This window comes from Orcinus orca, chromosome 4 (genome assembly GCF_937001465.1).
Source record: "Orcinus orca chromosome 4, mOrcOrc1.1, whole genome shotgun sequence".
NCBI lineage: Eukaryota > Metazoa > Chordata > Mammalia > Artiodactyla > Delphinidae > Orcinus > Orcinus orca.
In genome coordinates, this window is record NC_064562.1 from 34,280,890 (window position 1) to 34,301,098 (window position 20,209).

The 20,209-nt window shown below is 43.6% G+C and overlaps 1 protein-coding gene across 7 annotated transcripts in view; it reads left to right on the plus strand.

Annotated features, from left to right (window-relative positions):
• Window positions 1-20,209, plus strand: part of TMEM131L (transmembrane 131 like) — a 159,652-nt gene that overhangs the window by 55,544 nt on the left and 83,899 nt on the right. For 5 of the 7 annotated variants that reach the window (XM_049709058.1, XM_033403554.2, XM_033403574.2 and 2 more), the window contains one exon: window positions 17,193-17,261. The exons of 1 other annotated variant lie outside the window; for it this stretch is intronic. In XM_049709058.1, coding sequence (XP_049565015.1) covers window positions 17,193-17,261 — 69 coding nt within the window. Of the gene's footprint in view, window positions 1-17,192; window positions 17,262-18,038; window positions 18,077-20,209 lie in introns of those variants that run through there. One more of the 7 variants, XM_033403600.2, reaches the window with a different exon arrangement.

The window sequence follows — 20,209 nt, forward strand, 5'->3', positions numbered from 1 at the left end:
GCTGGTTGCTGGTTGAATTTGATCAGATCTTGATAATGCGATATTAGAATTTTCCAGTGAAGGTGGTATTAGTATATATATATATATATTTTTTTTGGTATTAGTATATTTTAAAAATTAATCCTATCTGTTCAGTTCAAGAATCATTAATTTGGTGAATGACAGGATTTGGGGGCAAAGAGTCAGCTTATTGGATGATAAAAATCAGGACCCTAAAAGATCTAGATTGGCTGCATTATGAGCTGAATTAAAGAAGAAGAAATTCAAAAGATATCATTAGGTACAGTTGTGGGATCTGAATGAGCATTGTCCCCACAGGAAGGCAAAACGGAGAGGAGAGAGGCCTGAGGAGGTGAGGAGGTCAGGTAGGGGAGGGAGACTTGAGGGGTCAGAGGCTGCCTGGGGGCAAGTGCTGCACTGGTGTGTGTTAGAGGTGAGGGCCTCTGCTCAGAGTAGGCTGGCCCACTGGACTGCGTTCTGGTGACCACCGTTCAGTGCAGTAGCATCAAAGCACTTGCAGCTCATGTAAGTTCAACCTCTGGAGCATTAGAGTGAGTGATTCTTCCCACCCTCCCACTCAGTGGATATCTGCCGTAGGACATCTGGTGGTGGCAGAGGCAGTGTTTTCAGGTCTTGGGACACTCCTGGCTCAGTGGTTCCAGGGCAGCCTCCCAAGGGGCTCCACCTTCCCCGTGTGACAGAGGCCAGAGCCCATGGTGGGGCAGTTCGCTGTTGCTCTGCAGCTCCTTCCTGGAGGCCCAGCCTAGAGCAGGCTCCCTAGAGCCTCTCAGTGATCTCGTAAGCACTTAATTCCCTAAACTAAAATCCCGTTCTGCTTAAAACAGCTAGCATGTTTCCTGCCACCTGATTGTTGCGGAGACTGAAATGTTTTATAATGGGAATGAGCTGCATTGGAAACAGAAGTATTGCTGGACAGATCTCAGAATGAGCTGCAGATAGATGGATGAATGGATCTGTGGTTCCCAAACACACCTACTCCTGTTCTAGTGGGTGCAAGGGCGGTGGGATTGCTTGGGGACGTTATTCCCAGAACATTGCCAGGCTCTATCCCCAGAGATTCTGATTCAGGAGGAACTGGTGGATTCCTGGTATCCATATTTTTAAAAAGCTGCTTCTGGTTATCCTGAGAGGTGGCCACATTGAATTCCAGCGGACTAAATAATTTCTTGACGCTACAAGCTGGTGCTTATGATGATTCTTTTTAAAAAGAAGGAAATATTTAGGAGCTACATATTTTAAAATTCCGCTGCAGAGGATTTACCTTTTGTTGGATTTCAAGGGATTAATTCTGTAACTACTGCCAGAATGTGGCAGTATTTCTAGTGTGGAGTATACAGGATTTCCTTCTTTTGTTATTAAGAGAGGAAAGAAATATATTTTGAAAAGTGTTACTGAATGCAGAATAAAAGTTGAGTTGTTTGTAATGAGAGTTAAAAATTTAACGGAATACTTTATATGCAGCATAGTTATTGTACTAACTATGGAATGTCACAGTATAATTCCCTGATTCATTGTATGAAGTACTGTTAGTGTATTTTCTTATCTCTGTTTATAGTTAAAGGAAAACCACAATGGAGGCTATTTGAAATACGGAAATGCCTCCTCAGAAGAGAGGTCAAAGGATTATTTGGAGAACTGGCAAATTCAGAGTTATTGAGTAGTAGTGGAGTTCATTGAGCTCTAGAGGCCAGGTGGTTGAAGGATCAGGGCTCACATGTCCATGAAGAAGTGTATGGGGACGGACACAGCAAGGGGAGAACATTTCTTGGTGTAAGCATCTGTTCTGCTTTTATTTGATTTCTTCACCGCCTCCCCTCCCCCTGCCAAAAAACAAACAAAACAAACAAACAAACAAAACCTACCAAAACCAAAAAAAACCCAAACCCCAGAACACTAGTCCTGATTTCTGCCCTTCTCTTCATCTTCTCATGCTGGCATTTGGAAGGTACATGCTAACAGATGTGCCTGCTTGATTGAAATTGATTAGCTCTAGATGATTGGGGTCCTTGTAGCAACAGGGGTTATATGTCAAATGGGCCTCCACTGGAGGGCAAGGCTGTTCTTCCCCTGCAGCTGCCAGGCTGCTTGAAATTAGGCGGAATGATTTTGCACTTGGATAATAGGCAGGCATTAACGGCAGCTTGTTACAAAGTGCTGCATAATAATGGAAAACGTGGACGTGCTAATCAAACGTATCTGCATATGGCATTTTCATTATGCATAAGAGGCATCTGTGTGCACAGAAAGGAAATGAGCTTGTGGGGCTTCCATTACGTGTTTGAGAAGAGGCATCTGTAGAAATGACCTGGTTCCTTTCCTACGTTGAATCCTGACAGGATGATTGAGTTAGGAGGCTGGCATGTGTACTTGCTTTTTTTTTTTGAAACAGCTTTATTGAAATATAATACACATACCATACCATTCACCCATCTAAAGTGTGCAGGTCAGTGTTTTTTTAGTGTATCTGCAGGGTTGGATTGCTGTCACCACACTCTAATTTTAGAATGTTTCTGTCCCTCAATAGAAGCTGTGGTTCTTTTATAAAGAAAATATAGTTTGTACCTTTTAAGGGACAGTTTTTTGATGGGGATGCAGATGATTAGGGCTTTTGCAGAATCACCCTATTTCTCAGAAAGCATTTTTTTTTTTCCGTAAATAGTCATAAAATGTATTTTAATGTTCCAGAGGTTACCTGTGTTCCTGACTTTTGGACCCAATCTCACGAATTAGGTTTTAGTTACTGGGTTCATCTAACTGTTAGTTGGGACCTTTTCAGCCTCAAGTGACAGATTCCGATTAAAAGGAATTTATTATTTAGTTCTCACAACCTGGAAGAAGGAGGGCTGTTGGCTTTGGGAATAAGCAGAGTCAGGGACTTTCTCTCCATTCCTCAGATCTTTTATCCCCACATTGGCCACATTCGCCACCACGGTAGCTGGGGGACTGGATGTGGGTGTGGGGGACACATCTCCCCACTGGGGCTTGAACCCGGAGTGCAGCTGAGGTAGCAGAAGTGAGATTTAGGATCAGGTGGCGGGCGTCACCTCAGCTTGCCTCTATTCTTGTGTACCTGCTGTTTATTTATATAGGCTTAGATTTATTTCTTCCTTCTGGGATTATGAATCCACTCATTCAAGCAATGGAACCAGAATGGGCATCTCAGGCATGTTGCTGCTTCGATGTTAGTTAGAAGGTTTGAATAGGCCCAGGCCTGGGATGCTGCTTCCCGAAGATCTTCCCCAATCCAGGGGTTAACAGACAGGGTCTCTTCTTACGGTCCTAGGTCTTAGCCTAATCTCTGCATGGTTCAGTGCCTGATTCAAGGCCTTATTTTTCTCAGTAGACTCAACATCCTCTCTGTTTCTTAATTTCTTAGTTGTCTCGGCATTTTATTAAAAATTGTGGCATTTGTAATTTAGTAAGTCACTCTAATTTGTATACCCTTGGCATGACTAGACCTTTTTTTCTTTTTAAGGTGAATAAAAAATATAACTTGCCTGACATTGGTTTTGGTTTTGTTTTGTTTTTTTAAAAGGTAACTAAAAAAAAATTAATTTATTTTAATTTTTGGCTGCGTTGGGTGTTCGTTGCAGTTGTGATGAGCGGGGGCTACTCTTCTTTGCGGTGTGCAGGCTTCTCATCGCGGCTTCTCTTGTTGCAGAGCATGGGCTCTAGGCGCGGGGACTTCAGTAGTTGTGGCACGTGGGCTTCAGTAGTTGTGGCACACGGGCTTAGTTGCTCCGTGGCATCTGACATTGGTTTTTAAAATTTTTCTATACATAGTTTGTTTCTCCTTTTTTAAACAGTTAGATTTGGTCAAGGTTTATATTGAAATTTAGGAAACCTTTTTTCATGGCATTTCCTGTGGTCTCTGATATAGTTTGGTGAGGCTAACTTTATACTGGATAATTAAAAAGATAGTCTGAGGCCTGGATTGTGATTTTAAAAATCCGTGACACCAGTTGAAGAGTTTTTCTCCTATGCAACAAATGCTGTTGAGCAACTGTTGTCTAAATGCGTGGGACACATTCTGCACAAAACAGACCAAAATCCCTGTCCTGGTGGCACTTGCAGTCTAATAGAGTGTGGGAGAGAGACGGCAAATCTGAGTATAATAAACAACTGACTTGTATGGATGTTTGAAGGTGATATGTAGCGTGGAGAAAGTTGAAAAATAGGGCAAGGAAAAAGAGGATGAGGATCGTGGGGTGGGGCTGTCATTATAAGCAGGGTGTTTGGGTGAGATTTTGCAAAGATTTGGAGGAGGTAAGGAAGGGGGCTTGCCATGAGGCTATGTTCCAGACAGAGTGGCCAGTGCAGAGGCCTGTAAGGTGGGAATTTGTGCCTGGAGTGTTTACAGAGCAGCCAGAAGACCTTGGGCTACAGCAGAGTATCCCAAGGTGGGAGGGAATTGAAGGTGAGTCATGGGGAGAGTGTGCTGTGGAGTTAGTTCCTGTGAGACCCATGAGATGGGGAGTCTTTGGGGGCTTTGAGCAGAGCGGTGAGACCAGCTGAATTCGGTTCAAAAAGGCTGTCCTGGCTGGTGTTGACCTAGACTGTGGGAAGGCCACTTGAGCCCAGTTAATTGCAGTCAGTGGTCAAAAGATCAAGAGAGGGTGGTGCCCAGGCCTGGGTGGAGGTGGGGAAGGCGGTGTGGTTCTGGATCTGTTTTGCAAGCAGAGCTCACAGGATTTCCAATAGATGGATGTGGGCGTAAGGCAGAGAGCAGTCAATGATGATTCCAAGATTATTGGCTGGAACAGCTGAGCCAAGATGGCTGTTGATGCAGGGGGGAAGAGTTTTTTTAATGTCTTTTAGACATCCCAGTAGACCTGTGGGTGGGCAGCTAGAGTACTGGGATTGCTGACAGGGCTGGGCCCGAGATGTAAATTTCAGGTGATGGAGCCTGGAGACTGGGTCACATCAGCCAGGGAGTGGTTGTAGGTGGGGAAGAAGAAGGCCTGGGGCTGGAGCCTGGGGGTCTCTGTTGAAAGAGGTGGAGGAGAGTCAGGGAAGTGGAGCAAAGTAACAAGAAGTGTTTGAGAGTTGAAACTTTCGTTAGCTTTCAGATAACTTGTAAATGTGCAAATGTGTTACTTGAATGATAAAAAGAAATAATTACAGGTTGTATTTAAGAAGAATGTACCTTCCTATCGCTCCTGAGTTTTCTAAAAGCACATAACTGAAAACTGTTAATATTCTCAAAGACATTGAACCCTGTAACAAATTTGGAAAACCGGGGGGAAAGGGAAATGTTACTAGTATTCCCCCATCCTAACATGGCCTGTTAATATTTTGGTTATTGCCTTTTCATTTTCCTCTGTATGTTTTTAGTTGTAATCATGTTGCACAGGACAGTTTTGTTTCCGCTTATTTACTTGTTGGCAGCTTTTTTTTTTTTTTCCCCCAAGTTGCTATTATTATCTTAGAAACACAGTTTTTACTGGAGCGCTGGACTTCTTTTGCAATTGGTGTTCATTGACAGAAAGATTGAAGGGCTGAAGCTGCATTGCCGCTGGCTGATCCTTGTTCCTCCCTGCTCTGCTGGGCTCTGGAACCCGTGTGGGATTCACACCGTGCTTGTCTGGGCTGGAGAATGCTGCAAGGAGAGGGGAGGGTGTTAGAGACCTGGGAGCAAGACCCTGGACAGGCGCAGGGCTGTACAAAGGGAGGGCAGGTTGTGCCCAGGGGCCTCTCTCCTGGGCCCCACGACCTCGGGGCCATTCTTTCTTCAGCAGTAACACTTCAGTGCTTCAAGGGTTTGAAAGAAAAATTACAATTTAAAAGGAAAACCCTTCATGCACTATTTGCATATGAGTGGCATCTGTATAATTAAGAACAATTAAGTTCCCTGGGCTGAACTGAAAGGGAGGCTCCTGCTACTTTGCTGCTGTTCCAGCTGAGAGCAGCCCGGTGCTGTCAGCTCGCGGGAATTGTCGGAGGTGTTTCAGCCCCTCCCCCCCCAACTCAAGCCGCCCCCTCCTCAGTACGTGAAATTCTGAAACATTTTTGGTCTTGTCCTGATTTGCTTCTGGAGAGTCCATGGAAATCGGAACATGAATCTTTACCATTTTGCTTTTCTGCTGCCCTTAGAACAGACACCCGCCTCCACCACACCGCAGTCACTTTGCGAAGCTCTCTACACACAGATTTCGTTTAATCTTCACGGTGGGTCTAGGGGTGATATCTTAACTTTATAGTACTGGAAACTGAAATTCTGGTCACACAAACAATCTCTTGTACTCATCTAGCTCATTGATTCCACCTTTGTGAGTTGGTCTCCGCTGGGGACCCAGTGACTCTAGGCCCTGGGAATTCAGCAGATTTCTTTCTTTCACTGCCGTAACCTTTTTTGGACTCCTTTCTCCCAAGCCTGACTAGGAAACAGGACACAGTCTGGCCCCGATTTTCCTCTTCTGGTTTTGCAAGAGTTCTGCACTTTGTCACGGTGTTGAAGGACTTTGAATAGGGCAGGAAGATAGCCTTTCCCCATTGTAGGGTTCCTGCAGTCACCCTGGGGAAGAAAGTCATGTGTATCAATGACTGAGGAAGTTCCAAGCAGTCTTTCAAGAGTAGAATAATTTTTACTCCTTGCCCTCCCCGCAGTGTATTTGGTGTTGGGCTGTGATTGGTGAGGCCCCTGCCCGGACTTTGTTCCTAGAAGGCCAGGTGGGGACATCACCTGTGTGTTCCTTCCAGCACCTCTTTTATTTCTGCTGTGGTCACACGGGTCTGGGTTCCCTGAAGTGTCTGACAGAGGTCCTGACAGGTCCCTGTGTGAGACTTGTCCCTACATGTGCAGTTACGAGGCAGAACGATAGGTTCTAAACTAGAAGACAGTTTCTGTATTACCGGTCCTGAGGGCAGTTCCTGTACAGGCGTTTCTCAGTTGGCACCATTGTGTGACCAGAGCCACCGTAGGCCACCACCGTAGTCATTGGCTTTTCCCAGTGTGGGACAGCAGGAACCGTCTTTTCTTTGCTTAGAAGTTTTGTTTTGCTGTCAGGTTTGGGTTACTTTTATTGCTGTAGCCATTTAGTCTGCTGATTTATTGGGAAGCTCTGGTTCTGGACCACATGAAAGGCTGGCAGTGCTGGACCCACCTCCCCAGGGCAAGCAGAGGCTGGGAGGATGGGGCTCTTGGATAGTGGTAGTTCTGTTGAGCAGTGGCCCCTGGCAGTTCTGATGTTTGAAAAGGGTGAGAGCTGTTTCAATTAGACTTAACTTTTGAGGTAACAGAGCTACAAAGTACCAGAGGTTTAAAACATGCTTTACACTGCCTCTGGTTCCAGGCAGTCTTCAGGGATCCCCGCTCCCCCAGGATCCCCACATTCCTTCGCCTGGGGCACCGGCCTGGTCCTCAGGGTGCGAGGTAGCGGCATTGTGTTCATGGCTGCGGATGGGAGGAAGGGTGGAGGTAGGGCCAGAGAGTTCCTGGCACCCGCCACAGGACCCTACACCCCATTTGCTGGAGCCTGGTCCCGTGGCCATACCTAGCTGCAAGGGAGCTTGGGAAATGTGCCCAGCCAAAAACGAAGTGGAAGAAAGAGAGAAGGAATGTTGAGGGCCAGTCTGTGCCACAGAACCCTGTGGGAGAAACCATGACACCGTGACCATTATTTCTCAAGGGCAAATTGGTTTTGACATAACACATTTTTAAGTTACTAGCCCCTCCATCCCTAGGAGAAAACCCCAGTCTCTCTGTCTCGTGTTAAGGAGTCCTTGTTTTTCGGGGCACACTCGGGATGGTTTCTCCAGTGTCAGTAAGCCTTGGGCTTCACATGAGAAAAATCAGGGTTTAAGCCATGCTGACGGTGGAGTTCTATCGTGTAAGCTGTGAGCTTGGCAGTAGTGAGTTATGCTCTGTGGGCAAGTGTGGGCTCTGTGTTAGTATGTTAAGTGGAAAGCCTGATAGGCCAATCAGAAGAGCTTCTTCTACATTCCTGTTTTCAAAAAAAATTTTCATTCAGAGGGTAGATTTTGTTTTTCTCTTTTAAAGGGAGAGGACTTGAGCTTGTTGAATAGGGGCATGTTCAGAGCACGCGAATCCTTGCTCTTTGCAGCGCGCAGATGCCATGGCCAGGAGGGCTGGCCCTTCAAGGGACAGTTAAAACGCTTAGGCATTTTTCATTAGATTTTTTGGGACAATATTGCTAATATTCTTCGTAATTGCCTGAAATTGTTTTGATATATTTGCTCACGTTGGGATTAAAAAAGTCAATCAGTGCATTGTGTTTGAATTCAAATGTTGTTCTGGACCTTGAAGTTATATAGGATGACTCTTTCATCCTCCCAAGAAACTATAAGAAATCCCCTTAGGTTCTTCCGTTTTTGTGTTACCAACCTTCCTGAAGTCCGTGCGCCTTCACTTGTGTTTCCCTTGTCGGGAACCCCTTCCTCCATGTTCACCTGAACACGGCACATCCAGCCTTCTGGTCCTGCTCAACGCCGTCTCATCCAGAAAGCTTTTCTGAACCTGCTTCACAGCATCTTTTCCTCTTATGGACTGTGCTCCACCTTGAGTGATATGTGATATGTAGGCCCATGGAAGTCAGGCAGCCTCTTATTCTTCTTTGGATTCTTAGGTCAAACTGCCTTGGCTGCGGTAACGTCTGATGCAGGTAGAGTGAAGGAATTAGTGTTGGTGGGATTTGACATTGCCGCTTTTTTTCTGGTGATGGTGGTTCCATCACCAGAAAAACTAAAGGAATTTCTCTGGAATACAAGCCGATATTGCTGCATCCTATTCGTCTGAGAGCGTCAGATGCAAAAGTAGTGGCTTTCCCAAGCTTTAAATTTATAGAACTAATCTAATTAATCAAATTCTGCTATGACCAATCCAGTATATTCATACTGTTATCCATCTAAAAGCATTTTTCATATCAACTAAGGTAATGTTTAGTTCCTGCTTAAATATCAAGGCGGTTGTAGTTTGGAAGTCATCTGTGAATAAATGTGCAAGATGAGTACACATTGGATATATATGTTTGCCATGTGTTAGGAAATAAAATTATTTTGTTGAAGAAAAAGTGATATTTATATACCAAGTTGCTTAAAGGGTCATAGTTGAGCTTTAAAAAATAGCTTGTTCTCTATGTCAGTGAGTATCTTTCTGTTACCAAAGGAGAAAGGGCAGGGGATAAATTAGGAGTATGGGATTAACAGATACACATTACTATATATAAAATAAACAACAAGGATTTACTGTATAGCATAGGGAACTATATTCAGTATCTTGTAATAACCTATAATGAAAAAGAATTTGAAATAGAACGTGTATATATGAGAATCACTTTGCTGTACACCTAAAGCTAACAATAGTGTAAGTCAACAATTGTTCAGTTAAAAAAAAAACAAACCAGCTTGTTCATGTTCAGAGAACTAATATCTAAATTTATATGGGCACGTTGGTTGGTTTTCTAAATATAGCTACCGTATTGCACAAGCTGGCATTGTCCACTTATGATTGAGGAGGAAAAGGCCTTCATTCCCAGTCTCCCCATTCACTTATCGTTTGTGTGAATTTCTGTTTGGCTTCCTCTTCACCACGTGTAGCATCTGGCCAAGACTGTTACTGCTGGAGACGTCTAGTACTGATTTACTTTTTCATGCTAACTTGTCTTAGAGCTGAAAGGTAGTGCAAAATGTATTTTGTATTTTGCAGGTTTAAAAATCATTTTAAACTATTTTAACATATAGTAGAGTCTAGGAAAAGATGTTAAGTCTTTAAACTGTAGATGAGAAGCCATGTTTTACAGTAAAGAGAAAGTTGGGCTGGGAGTAGGAAACACACGCTTAATTACTGGCCTTTTCTTTTATAGGTTTTTGCATGGTTATTTAACCACTTAACTAAAGGCGTTCTTTATAGCATGTGGACTGTGGTATGATTAAATGTGTAAACGCAATAATATATTTAAAATTCTTTAACGTGCAGATGTAACGTCTTTTGAATGTAAGGTCCTGCTAGTGAGACTAGAAGGAGGGGATGGCTTTGTGTGGTATCAGCGTGTCAGATGCCAGCACGGCCCTCAGTGTCGGCCGCGTGTGGAGTTAAGAAAGGTAGAGAAGTCAGGGTGTCAGCAGGGCTCCCGGCTGGGCAGGTTGGCTGTCGCTCACCAGGAGGGGCAGACAGCGCCGTGAACCACTGGGGAGACCAAGGAAGACGCTGAGCTCCATCTTGGATTGTGTTTGGGGGTTCCGGGGGGCCATCTGCGGGCTGGTGTCCGCTTCAGATGGAAGCACGAGTCAGAAGCTCAGCAGAGGAGTCCAGGCCACAGATACACAGGCTTGGGAAATGAATCAGTCAGACCACAGAAACCGACCCTGGCTGATTTAAGCAGAAAAGGAATTCATTGAAAAGATGTTGGGCAGCGGACAGAATCTCGAGGAAGACTTAAGAACCAGGCTCAGAAAACAAACAAGCAAGCAGGGGACTTTGCAGCGAGAACCACAGCCAGAGCGTGTCCTGGAAGGAGACTGCTGAGGACGCCCCGGCCCCTGCCGCTCCCCGTCTGTGGTGGCTACTACCCCAGAACAGCCCCACCTCCTTCCTCCCTTGTGGCATCATTAGCCGCTGCCCTGCCCCGGGCCGGTGAGCCTGGCCAAGTCTAGGTCGTGTGCTGGCGCCCGGCAGCAAGCTCGGCCACCAAAACTAGGGCGGTTGACCCTCGAACAACTCGGGTTTGAGCTGTGCAGGTGAACTTAGACGTGCTCTCTTTCTATCGATATGGACTACACGATCCCCAGTTGATGGAACCTGTGGGCACAGAACCACAGCTAGGGGGCGGATCCTGAGGGCTGACTGTAAAGTTAATGCAGACTTTTGACTGTGTGGGGGCGGAGCCCCGAGCCCCAGTGTTGTTCAAGGTCACCTGTCATTGGCCCTTTCACAGCTCAGCAGGGGTGACAGTGGCAAATCTGTGAATGTGGTAAGGAAGCTTAGATGCTGGACAGCCAGAAAAATCCAGATGTCTGTATGGGAAGCATCTCCCTGTTGGTGATGGGTGAGCCTAAGGGGTGAGTGTGATGGTCCAGAAAGAGTGAGAATTGAGGAAGGGCGGAGGAAGGGGTGACCTGGGAGAGGTGAGCAGGGGGAGCCCCAGGGGTGGGAGGAAGACTGGGCGGGACGGCTTAGAAACCAAGGGAGGGCACTCCGGGAGAGAGTAGCCCCGAGAGTGAGTCAGCGCGGTCCCCGAGGTCACAGCTTGTTATCCCTGGAGACCTTAGCAAGAGCAGTCTCGGTGAGGGAGGGGGCGATGCGGGAGAGAAGGGGGCCGGAGGCAGTGTGGGGAGGGGCTCTGAGCCGGGTTCACGGTCCCCTTCAACCACCGGCTACTAAGTGGGCTGCATGGGCTTCGGCAGGCCACTTAAGCGCTCAGCGCGTCTGTGTCCCTGTGTGTGGAAGCGGGGTACTAACAGTGCCCACAGGGTGTATGGGGTTACACGGGTCAATCAAGCGCTCAGCGCGTCTGTGTCCCTGTGTGTGGAAGCGGGGTACTAACAGTACCCACAGGGTGTATGGGGTTACACGGGGTAATCAAGCGCTTGGCACAGCATCCGTGCGCTGTAAGTGCTCAGTAGACGTGCTTGCGGTCATCGGTACTCTCACCGGCAGCTTGCTGCGAAGGGCAGAGAGGGCTTGTGGCGGGTGAGAAGCATCAGGGCCTCTTCTCAAGTGAAGGGGCGTGAGTTTCACGTGTGTAAGTGGACGAGAAAGACGGCGCGGGTAAGGAGATGGTGAAAACCCTGGGGAGGGCAGGATGGGGCTGGGAGGCCCTGGAATCAGCCCAGGACCCACGCAGAAAGGCGAGGTAGTGGTCGTCTTTGAGAGAAGGAACACCTCCTCTGGATGGAGAAGGACATCAGCAACTCGGGGCGGACTGCTGTGGAGGACTTTTGTCCTGGCCTTGGAGGGGTTGGCCGTCACCGCGCCAGGTGGCTTGAAATCCCAGATCTCTTGTCAGTGAGACCGCCTCCAACAGACCACTGTTCTGCTCCAAGGACTTTCCTCGACTTTGATTTTGAAGCCCAGGGCTTCTATAGTAGAAGAAACTAGGAAAATCGTCTACTACCAAATGACTTTTTTCCCCTCTGGGAATTTAATGGGGAAGAATACGGGTTTCTGCCTCCATTTCCCCCTCCCCCCCATGCCTCTTGGCTTGCGGCTTGCGGGGTCTTAGCTCCCCAACCAGGGATTGAACCTGTGCCCTTGTCGGGGAGAGCGCGGAGTCCTAACCACTGGACCGCCGGGGAGTCCCTCTGCCTCCATTTTTAAGCTGTTCTTTGCGAATAGTTAATTTACCGGGAAGAATGACATTTCTAACTTAAGTAGACATGCCTGTGTATTTCATATTTTTTTCCTTTCAGTAGACTTCTGGGGAGAAGTAATTTTTAAATTAAAAGTAAAGCAGAACATAGTTTGTACTACCAAAATTATGATGTAGAATTTTATAACTCGTGTAGTTACAGAGCTCATTTCATAAATCGTGCAGCCTGGGCCGTTTGTTCTTCAACTGAAGGCCCTAGAGCTGGTACCGATGGGTCCGAGGGGTACTCAGGGCAGCGTCAGTGCCATTGGTGGGGCTGTGCAGGCCTTGCCCTGCGGTGGCCAGTCTGACTGTGGGCAAGATTCCTAAGGGCTGCTGCAGGCTGGGGCTTCTTATATCTGTACAGCGGTGGGTTCCAGTTCCATTGCATAAGGGAGAAGTACTGAATTCCTCCATGGTCCCTGGGAATAGCAGCTGAGTCCTAGAAGTCCCTCTTTCCTGCTCAGGGTCCAAGGGGATTAACAATGCAGTGGCCTTGTCAGTGGCAGTGCCTTCTCAGTCTCAGGGCTGCGCTCCCGTCTGCGCTCTCCTTCCTCCCTGCTCACACTGCCCCACCCGGCTTTGTGCTCCCCACTCTGCATCTGGCTGGAGCCACCAGATGCTCAGAGGGTGTTCTCCAAAGTGACCTGTGCTTCCTCAAGCTGTTAGCTTGGCTGGAGGTGCCTTGGTTCAGTTTCCATTGAGGGTTGCTGTCGGTGGAGCCCCAGCCCTCGAAGCCTTTCCTGACTCTTTCAGTAAGTTTCTCCTCCCCTGCGCTTCGAACTCTCTTGATCTTTGAGTTTTGCCTGTTGGCACACAAGCCTGGCCCGGCCTCCTGGATCACAGTCTTCAGGGGAGACTCTTCTGAGCCGGCCGCCCGCGCCCCGTGCAGCTGGGCCACACCGAATTCAGCCGAGGGCTGTGAGGCAGGGGCCCGAGCCCCTGGGCCCTGATGCTTGTTCCCAAGAGGAGGAGCATTGCGTCTGAAATGATGTGTTTTGGTTGGATAACATTTGTGAATGGCAAGAACAGTTGGTTATAGTTAATTCATTTTTATATCCAAGTTACTGGATTGAATTTTCTTAAAGGGTGTGTCTGATATTCGCAGATCGATTTAATTTTCCTAGGAAGGAGGACTGGGCATCCGAGTGCTTTTCTAAGGATCTTGGCATCATCCAGCCCAGTCCCCTCGATTTTCTGAAGAGGAGACCAAGCCTTGTGTCATGTGGGAGCTCCTGGCTGGGACCTGACCCAAGGTCTTCTCATTTCTAGTGAAATTTCTTTCCTCTTACTAGCCACTTTTTCGAACTGTGTTTCTTTGTTTTATATACAGAGAAAAAAGATGGCCAAAGTTTAAAAAAAAGAGAGAGAAAGAAGATAAAAAAGTCAGGTAATCTTAAGCAAAGATATTCTTTCAAAAAAGCATGTGTGGAATTCCTTGTCCACATGTCCTGAAGCTGAGGGAAGGCGCGACTCTTTGCAGGAGGAGGGCATCTTCAGAATAAGTGGGCATGGGACGGGGTCCATATAACAGGAGTGCCTCGCCTCAGTTTGCTGTCAATTTTATGTCTTATTTCTGTGCCTCGTTCCTGCTGTAGAAGCAGAACAGGCTCGCTCTTATTTTTCTCTTTTAATAAAGGGCTTTTCCTTGTAATCATCTTGCAGATGGGGAAAGGGTGAAAGTTAGAAATACATGGCATGAATTTATAATTTAGTTTTACAAGATGCATGCCTTTATTTTATGGCAGATGTGGGGACTCCTAAGAGTACAAGAGGCCAGGTGGACTTCCACATAAAAGAATCATCCGTATTGTTAAGGGTACAGATGTGAAGAGGGTAATGCTGATTTTTGAGAGAAAAAGGAAAGGGAAGACAGTGTATCTTTTATTTCTGAAGCTCGTGAGGCTTAAGTTATTTCTTTGATGTTGTCGATTTAGAGATGAAAACTTTGGCATCTCTAAACACAATATGATTTTCTAGCTAGCACTGATATTTGAGGATAATTGTTGATGTCCATAGTTGACTAAATTTTGGCAGTTTGCTGCTTTTTTCCCCCTTCAGTCTTTAATATTCGAGGTCATAGGTATGTGCGTGAGATCCTTCCAGGTCAGTACCTGTGTCTAAAATGGTTTTATCTATGGGAACTAACTTTTTAACTCATATAGTGATGTTAAATCTCCTTGTACAACTTGATCTGGTTTCCAGATGGTAAAGTCAAGTGAGCTGAAACTGACCAAATGAGAAAGATAAATCTGTTCTGTGACTTTTAGGAAAAAATACTGACATGGTTTTATTTCTCCATTGTGAGGTCAAAAAATAGTTTCTTTGAAGTTTCTACCATACTGCTTAAATGTCTGATTTTCACTGGGTATGAAAAACTTCCCGCTCGTGGGTTTTAGAAAACTCTGTTATGGTGTGAGACAGCCCAGGTTTATATTTCACTTGTTCTATTCAGAGATAATTACTACTACCCCATTTGGGACTTCTAAATCCTGAGGTCAGCTCTGACTCCACGCTCAGTTGGCCTCTCCATCTGTTCTCATTGCTTTTGCTGTTAGATGACAGTCATCCTCTTAGTAACACGATCTAATATTTATTGCACTTAACTATTGCCAGGCGTGTAGCAAAGGCATTATTATTTCATTTTAACCTCATGATAACTATAAGGTGGATACCGTTGTTATTTTCATGTTACAGATACTAAGGCTGGGACTTTCGAGAAGTTAAGTGACGGCTTTGGGTCTCAGCTCTGAAGCCCTGCCCCTGTCCTGGCAGGTGACACTGCCTTGGTTCCTTGGGTAGGTCATGTGAACTTGGATGGACTTGAACTCCATGCAGGGTTCAGGTTTCTGACCTGGATAGACAGATCTGCATTGGAATTTTGGCTGTGCCTCTTAGTGACTATGTGATCTTGGGTGAATTACTTAAATCCTCCAAAACCTCGTCTTCATTCAGAAGTTGTGTGTGAAATCTGATGATAAATCCACTTTCAGTACCCAAGGCAGGAAGAAGACTCTCATTAGTTATTTTACTTTTTACTAATATAGTAGCCTGACTTTTCTAAGATCATTCTTGGCATGTGAAGTTGCCTGTTTTCTTTTCCTTCTGGAATGCTGAGCCCTGACCATCTCTGTCTGGAGTGGGGGTGACTGCGGTGCGTCTGATGTTGGCACCTCTTTATGTCGCCTCCTGTGGCTCTTTAAAATATTTCTGGAGGCAACTGGGTGTGTGTTTGTGGCCTTTTTTTGCAAGCAAGTCATGGAGTTAGTACTGGCCTTTTGGGGCTTGAGAGAGACCAGTAAATAGCATACCTCTCACCTGCCCGAGCTGGACACGAGGGAGGAGGTTGGCAGATGGACACTGAGGTCACCTTTATTATTAATACAGTTGATGCTGAGGTAGAATAAAGGAGATACAGATAAGAGATAACAGAGAAAGGATTCTTAGGAGAGGGGATGGAGGAAGGGAAGCTTACACAGAGGCAGAAAAGTGGAGAGGGGAAGAAGAGATTGCAACCAGGATTCTTCCTATGAGATGAGGATTTTGGAAGGGGTTCTCTGTATTGTTTGCACCTTCAAGAAAAATGGGAGAGGGGCTTGCTGAAGGTTATAGCGTTTCTGTGGGCCGGCAAGTTTCAAACTCAAATGTCTATTCCTGGACCAGCCTCTGGACTGTGCTTGCTGGAGGGCTACTTTGCGGGAGGAGAACATGGAAAGATTGTATTTTGGAAAACTTACTTGAGTCTCTGAAAACAGTTATGCATGCTACATTTAGGAGCTTCTCCAGTTAAGTATTTTTGGAGTACATGGCTTTTAAAATGTCCTGTGACACTAAGTGAAGTAAGACAGAGAAAGACAAATATATCACTTATATGGGGAATCTAAAAAAAAAAAAAAAAAAAAGATACAAATGAACTGATTTACAAAACCAAAACAGACTCACAGACTTAGAGAATGAATTTATTATGGTTACCAGGGGAGAGGGATGGGGGAGGAGGGATAGATTGGGAGTTTGGGGTTGACAAGTATACACTACTATATTTAAAATAGATAACCAACAAGGACCTACTGTTTTTTTTTTTTAAAAAAAGAGTTTCTTAAAGGAAATGTCGTATGACAGTTAATACTTTCTTGATAAACACACGTGTATATATTTTATATTTATATATATTTTTACATATATTTTGTATTTTAAGTCTTTAAGTATGTGTATATATTGTTATAGCTTATTTTTTCATGTCTTTATATGTTTTTTAGTATTTTAATTTCTGGCTTTTGGTTCTGAAGGAAAATGAAATCATAGTAATGATTAACAACTGCTGAAAATATGACCTGCCGTATGAGATTTTATTTGCTTGTTAATCTTAAAAATACAGACCTGGTGATGGTTTCAGCCTTTGGGAGCAGCCCTGGCTATGCTCCTGATCCTTTCTCTGTTACAACTTGTCTAACGAATGTGGAGGCCGAAGCTCCCTCCCTCTGCAACCCCTTACCCTCAGCTCCCGCCCTTGTGTGTCTTTTCTTGATTTGGGGTTTGTGAAAATAGATATGTTTCCTGAATTCCCCCAGAAATGAAGCCTATTAAAAATTAAATCTTCATTTTTTATCTGAATGCTTATAGAATCTATATATTTGGTATGAAGTTATACTAACCATAATCTAAGAGTATCTTAAATTTTTGCAGCTGTAGAATTATATTAGGCTTCAGATAATTCAGCTTTAACATTTAAAATCTAGTTCCGACTCCTTTATAAGGGAGTAAAATTATATCTTATGAGAGCTATCGGCCTAAGTATATCCTCTTAACTCAGCATTCAAATTTTAAAAGTACAACAAAAATTAATTTGTCTTGTCTTGTCTTTTTTAGCTTCTCAGACAAGCTATTTAGTGGAAAAGCTTTACATTTTCAGCCATCAGTTCTAGATTTTGGAGTTCAGTAAGTATCTTCTCTTTATAATTTTTAGTAATTTATTGTTTACACTCTTTGCTTTCAGGATATCTCTTATGTATATGTATGATGTTAAATATATTTTAAATATATAGATAATATCAAGAGAGTTTGATCCTAGAACTTGTTAAAAGGAACATTTTTGTGAAAAGGAGAGTGTAAGAGTTGTTTTAGCCCTTTCTTTAGTTTTTAATGAATGTACCGTATAATTTAAGTCGATAGTAAGTCCTTGTTTTCTGAAACAAAGCAGGTTATTTTATAACGAAAAACTCTACATATTGATGGTTTCTGAATTTTTAAAATTAGATTCACTTATTCACTCAGTTTTTACTGCTCCTTGTGCTTTGGGATTCAAAATTGTACATACATTAGTTACTATGATTGAGGCTTTGGAAACAAGTTAAGTGGGGAAGACAGCGTGGAAGCTGTAATTCCTTGTAGTACATCTTGTTGAGAACCATGAGATGAAGGGGATGTGATCTGAGTGTTGGTTGAGGGACTGATCTGGGAACTCAGAGAAATTAAGGAAGAGAAGGGTGAAGCTGTGCTCAGGAGGGAACTTCAGGACTCATGTTGGTTGTAATGAAGTGTTAAGACTCCCTGGATGCAGAATTTTGCTGCACTGAGTAGATGTAATTTCACGTTAGTAGAATTTCGAGGTGGAAGTAAAAGAGTGTTTCAGGATTAAAAACTCTGCTTGTTTTAGCAGCCTGGAACATCACTTCAGTTTTATGAAGAACTTTTTTCAGTTACAAGAAAAGTTATGTGAGTGAAATAACCATGGTGCTAGGAGAGCATCTGGGGTGAGTTAGTGGTGGTCTCCTGGTGTGCTCTCCTTTATTCATCTGGTTTCCTTCTTTCCATTTCCTTCTGATCATCAAAATATCAGAGCTGCCATGAAGAATAATGAATTTTAAATTTAAAAGCACATTGTTGAGCTTTTTAAGGAGAGTCTGTAAAAGGAAGAAGTGATAAAAGTGCGAAGGGAGCTTGCTGATTTTACAAGAGTCTAGGCGCCTACTTTTTTGTTTTTGAATTTTTATATTTTTATTCTTAGGTAAAGAATGAGGTTTTATAATCAAACCTCACTGATTTCAAATTCTGAGTTCACTTTGCTTTTGTCAAAAGTATTGTAAAAAGAAATTTCAGTGCAGAACCTACTTTAAAGTGTATGTTACAGATTGGTAGATATAACAAGATGGCTAGTAGTAAATACACTTAGATTAGGATAACAATTCCAGTTCATGGGACACTGGCTGTCCATAGGATATTTACTCTTCAGTCATATAAAAATATCCTACAGTCGTCAGTGCACATGATTGGATGTATGTATGTATTATCTGTGTATGTTAATTAGCTCTGCACATCAATTTCTGGTTCTAATAGCCGGAAGCATGTTGAAAAGGAATGTTTAAAGTTCTTGATTTGAAAAGGTTACTGAGTTTTAGACTTGAATCACCTTTGGATAATTCAGTTTTGTTTATGTAGTAGTTTATAGCTCTTAAAGTACAATCTTGTCTCTTGTGAGTTGAGTCTTAACCACAATCCTGGAAGGATATTGGAGGTAGGTGTTGTCTAAGAGAGAGAATCATTTCCAAATATCTCTGTATTGGAGCATGTACTACAAATGCTCAGATATTTGTTGCTGAGAAGTAATGCAGTTTTCCCAAGGTCATTTTACTGGAAGTGACAGAGTAAATCTTTTGATTTCTAAGCCAGCATGTACCATGCTATTTTTCTCATAATTGAGATCCAGGATATGGTTATGGGAATAAATTATTTTTGCTGAAGTTAAAAAAAAACTCAATAATAACAAAATATAGCCTAAATCAGAACACTTTAAAAGAATTAGTCAAGTTTTACCTTGCATCTAACAAACGGTCTCATCCATAGGCATTAGATACACATTTTAACCAGAGAGTTCTCATTTCTTCACTGCCCTAGGTCAGGTTTTGCTATTGTTTATTTTGGCGTTGACCTTGAGCAAACCTCATTCCTTCTCAGTTCTGGTTTCCCTCTAGGATGCAGAATCAGGATCATGTTATTCAGTTGCCCCCTGCCTACTTCTTAGGGTTTATGTTAAGGGTTAATATTCTGCTGGTCCTGAGATTAAACGTGCTAATCATTCATAAGAAATTTTAATCATTCTTTTGTAGTATTAAATTAATAGAGTATCTTCCAGTTGTCACTAGTGAAGGAAATTCTTATCCTCATAACACTTTTAAAAATAGAATTAAAAAAAAATAGGATAAAAATAGTACTGTGGTGACTAGGTTTCAGCCAGCATTCTCTGTTAGGTCTGGTGAGGTTTCTGGTGGACACAGCCACTGGGCTCTGTTACATTGCAGTTTTGTGGTCTTATTTTTTTAAGGTGTTTCTCGGGGAGACGTTTGTATCCTTTGAAACTAAAAATCTTGTATTCCAATTATGTGAAGGAAACAAAAGCTTTGAGGATAAATATTAATAACTGCTGATTGATTCATATTATTCACGTAAAACCTAAAATCATGGAAGTTCTTATTTATTTAATTTAATTGAGGGAAAAGGCAGATGTGAGCCTAGTACTCCTGACACAGGGCTTTCTGAGGTGCTATGATAGTATAAAAAATTTTTAGTTGTTTTATTTAAGAACACTCTAAAAAAAATCAATGTTTTAATCACACTTACTGTATTTTATTTGTAACTGGCTGTTAAGGACTTTTAAAATACATATTGGACATACTGAGTCTCCAACTAAGACTTGTGATTAAAAGTAGAAGGAAAAGCTGAAAGAAAAATTCCAAGGATTTGATGACACTAATACAGTATTTTGGAAATCATATTGTATATAAGAGAAACAGCATGCACTTAATTTTTCCTAAAGCACATGTTTTTTTTTTAATATTCAACTGTGAACCCCTAGTTTGTTTTTTGTTGTTGTTGTTGTTGTTGTTTTT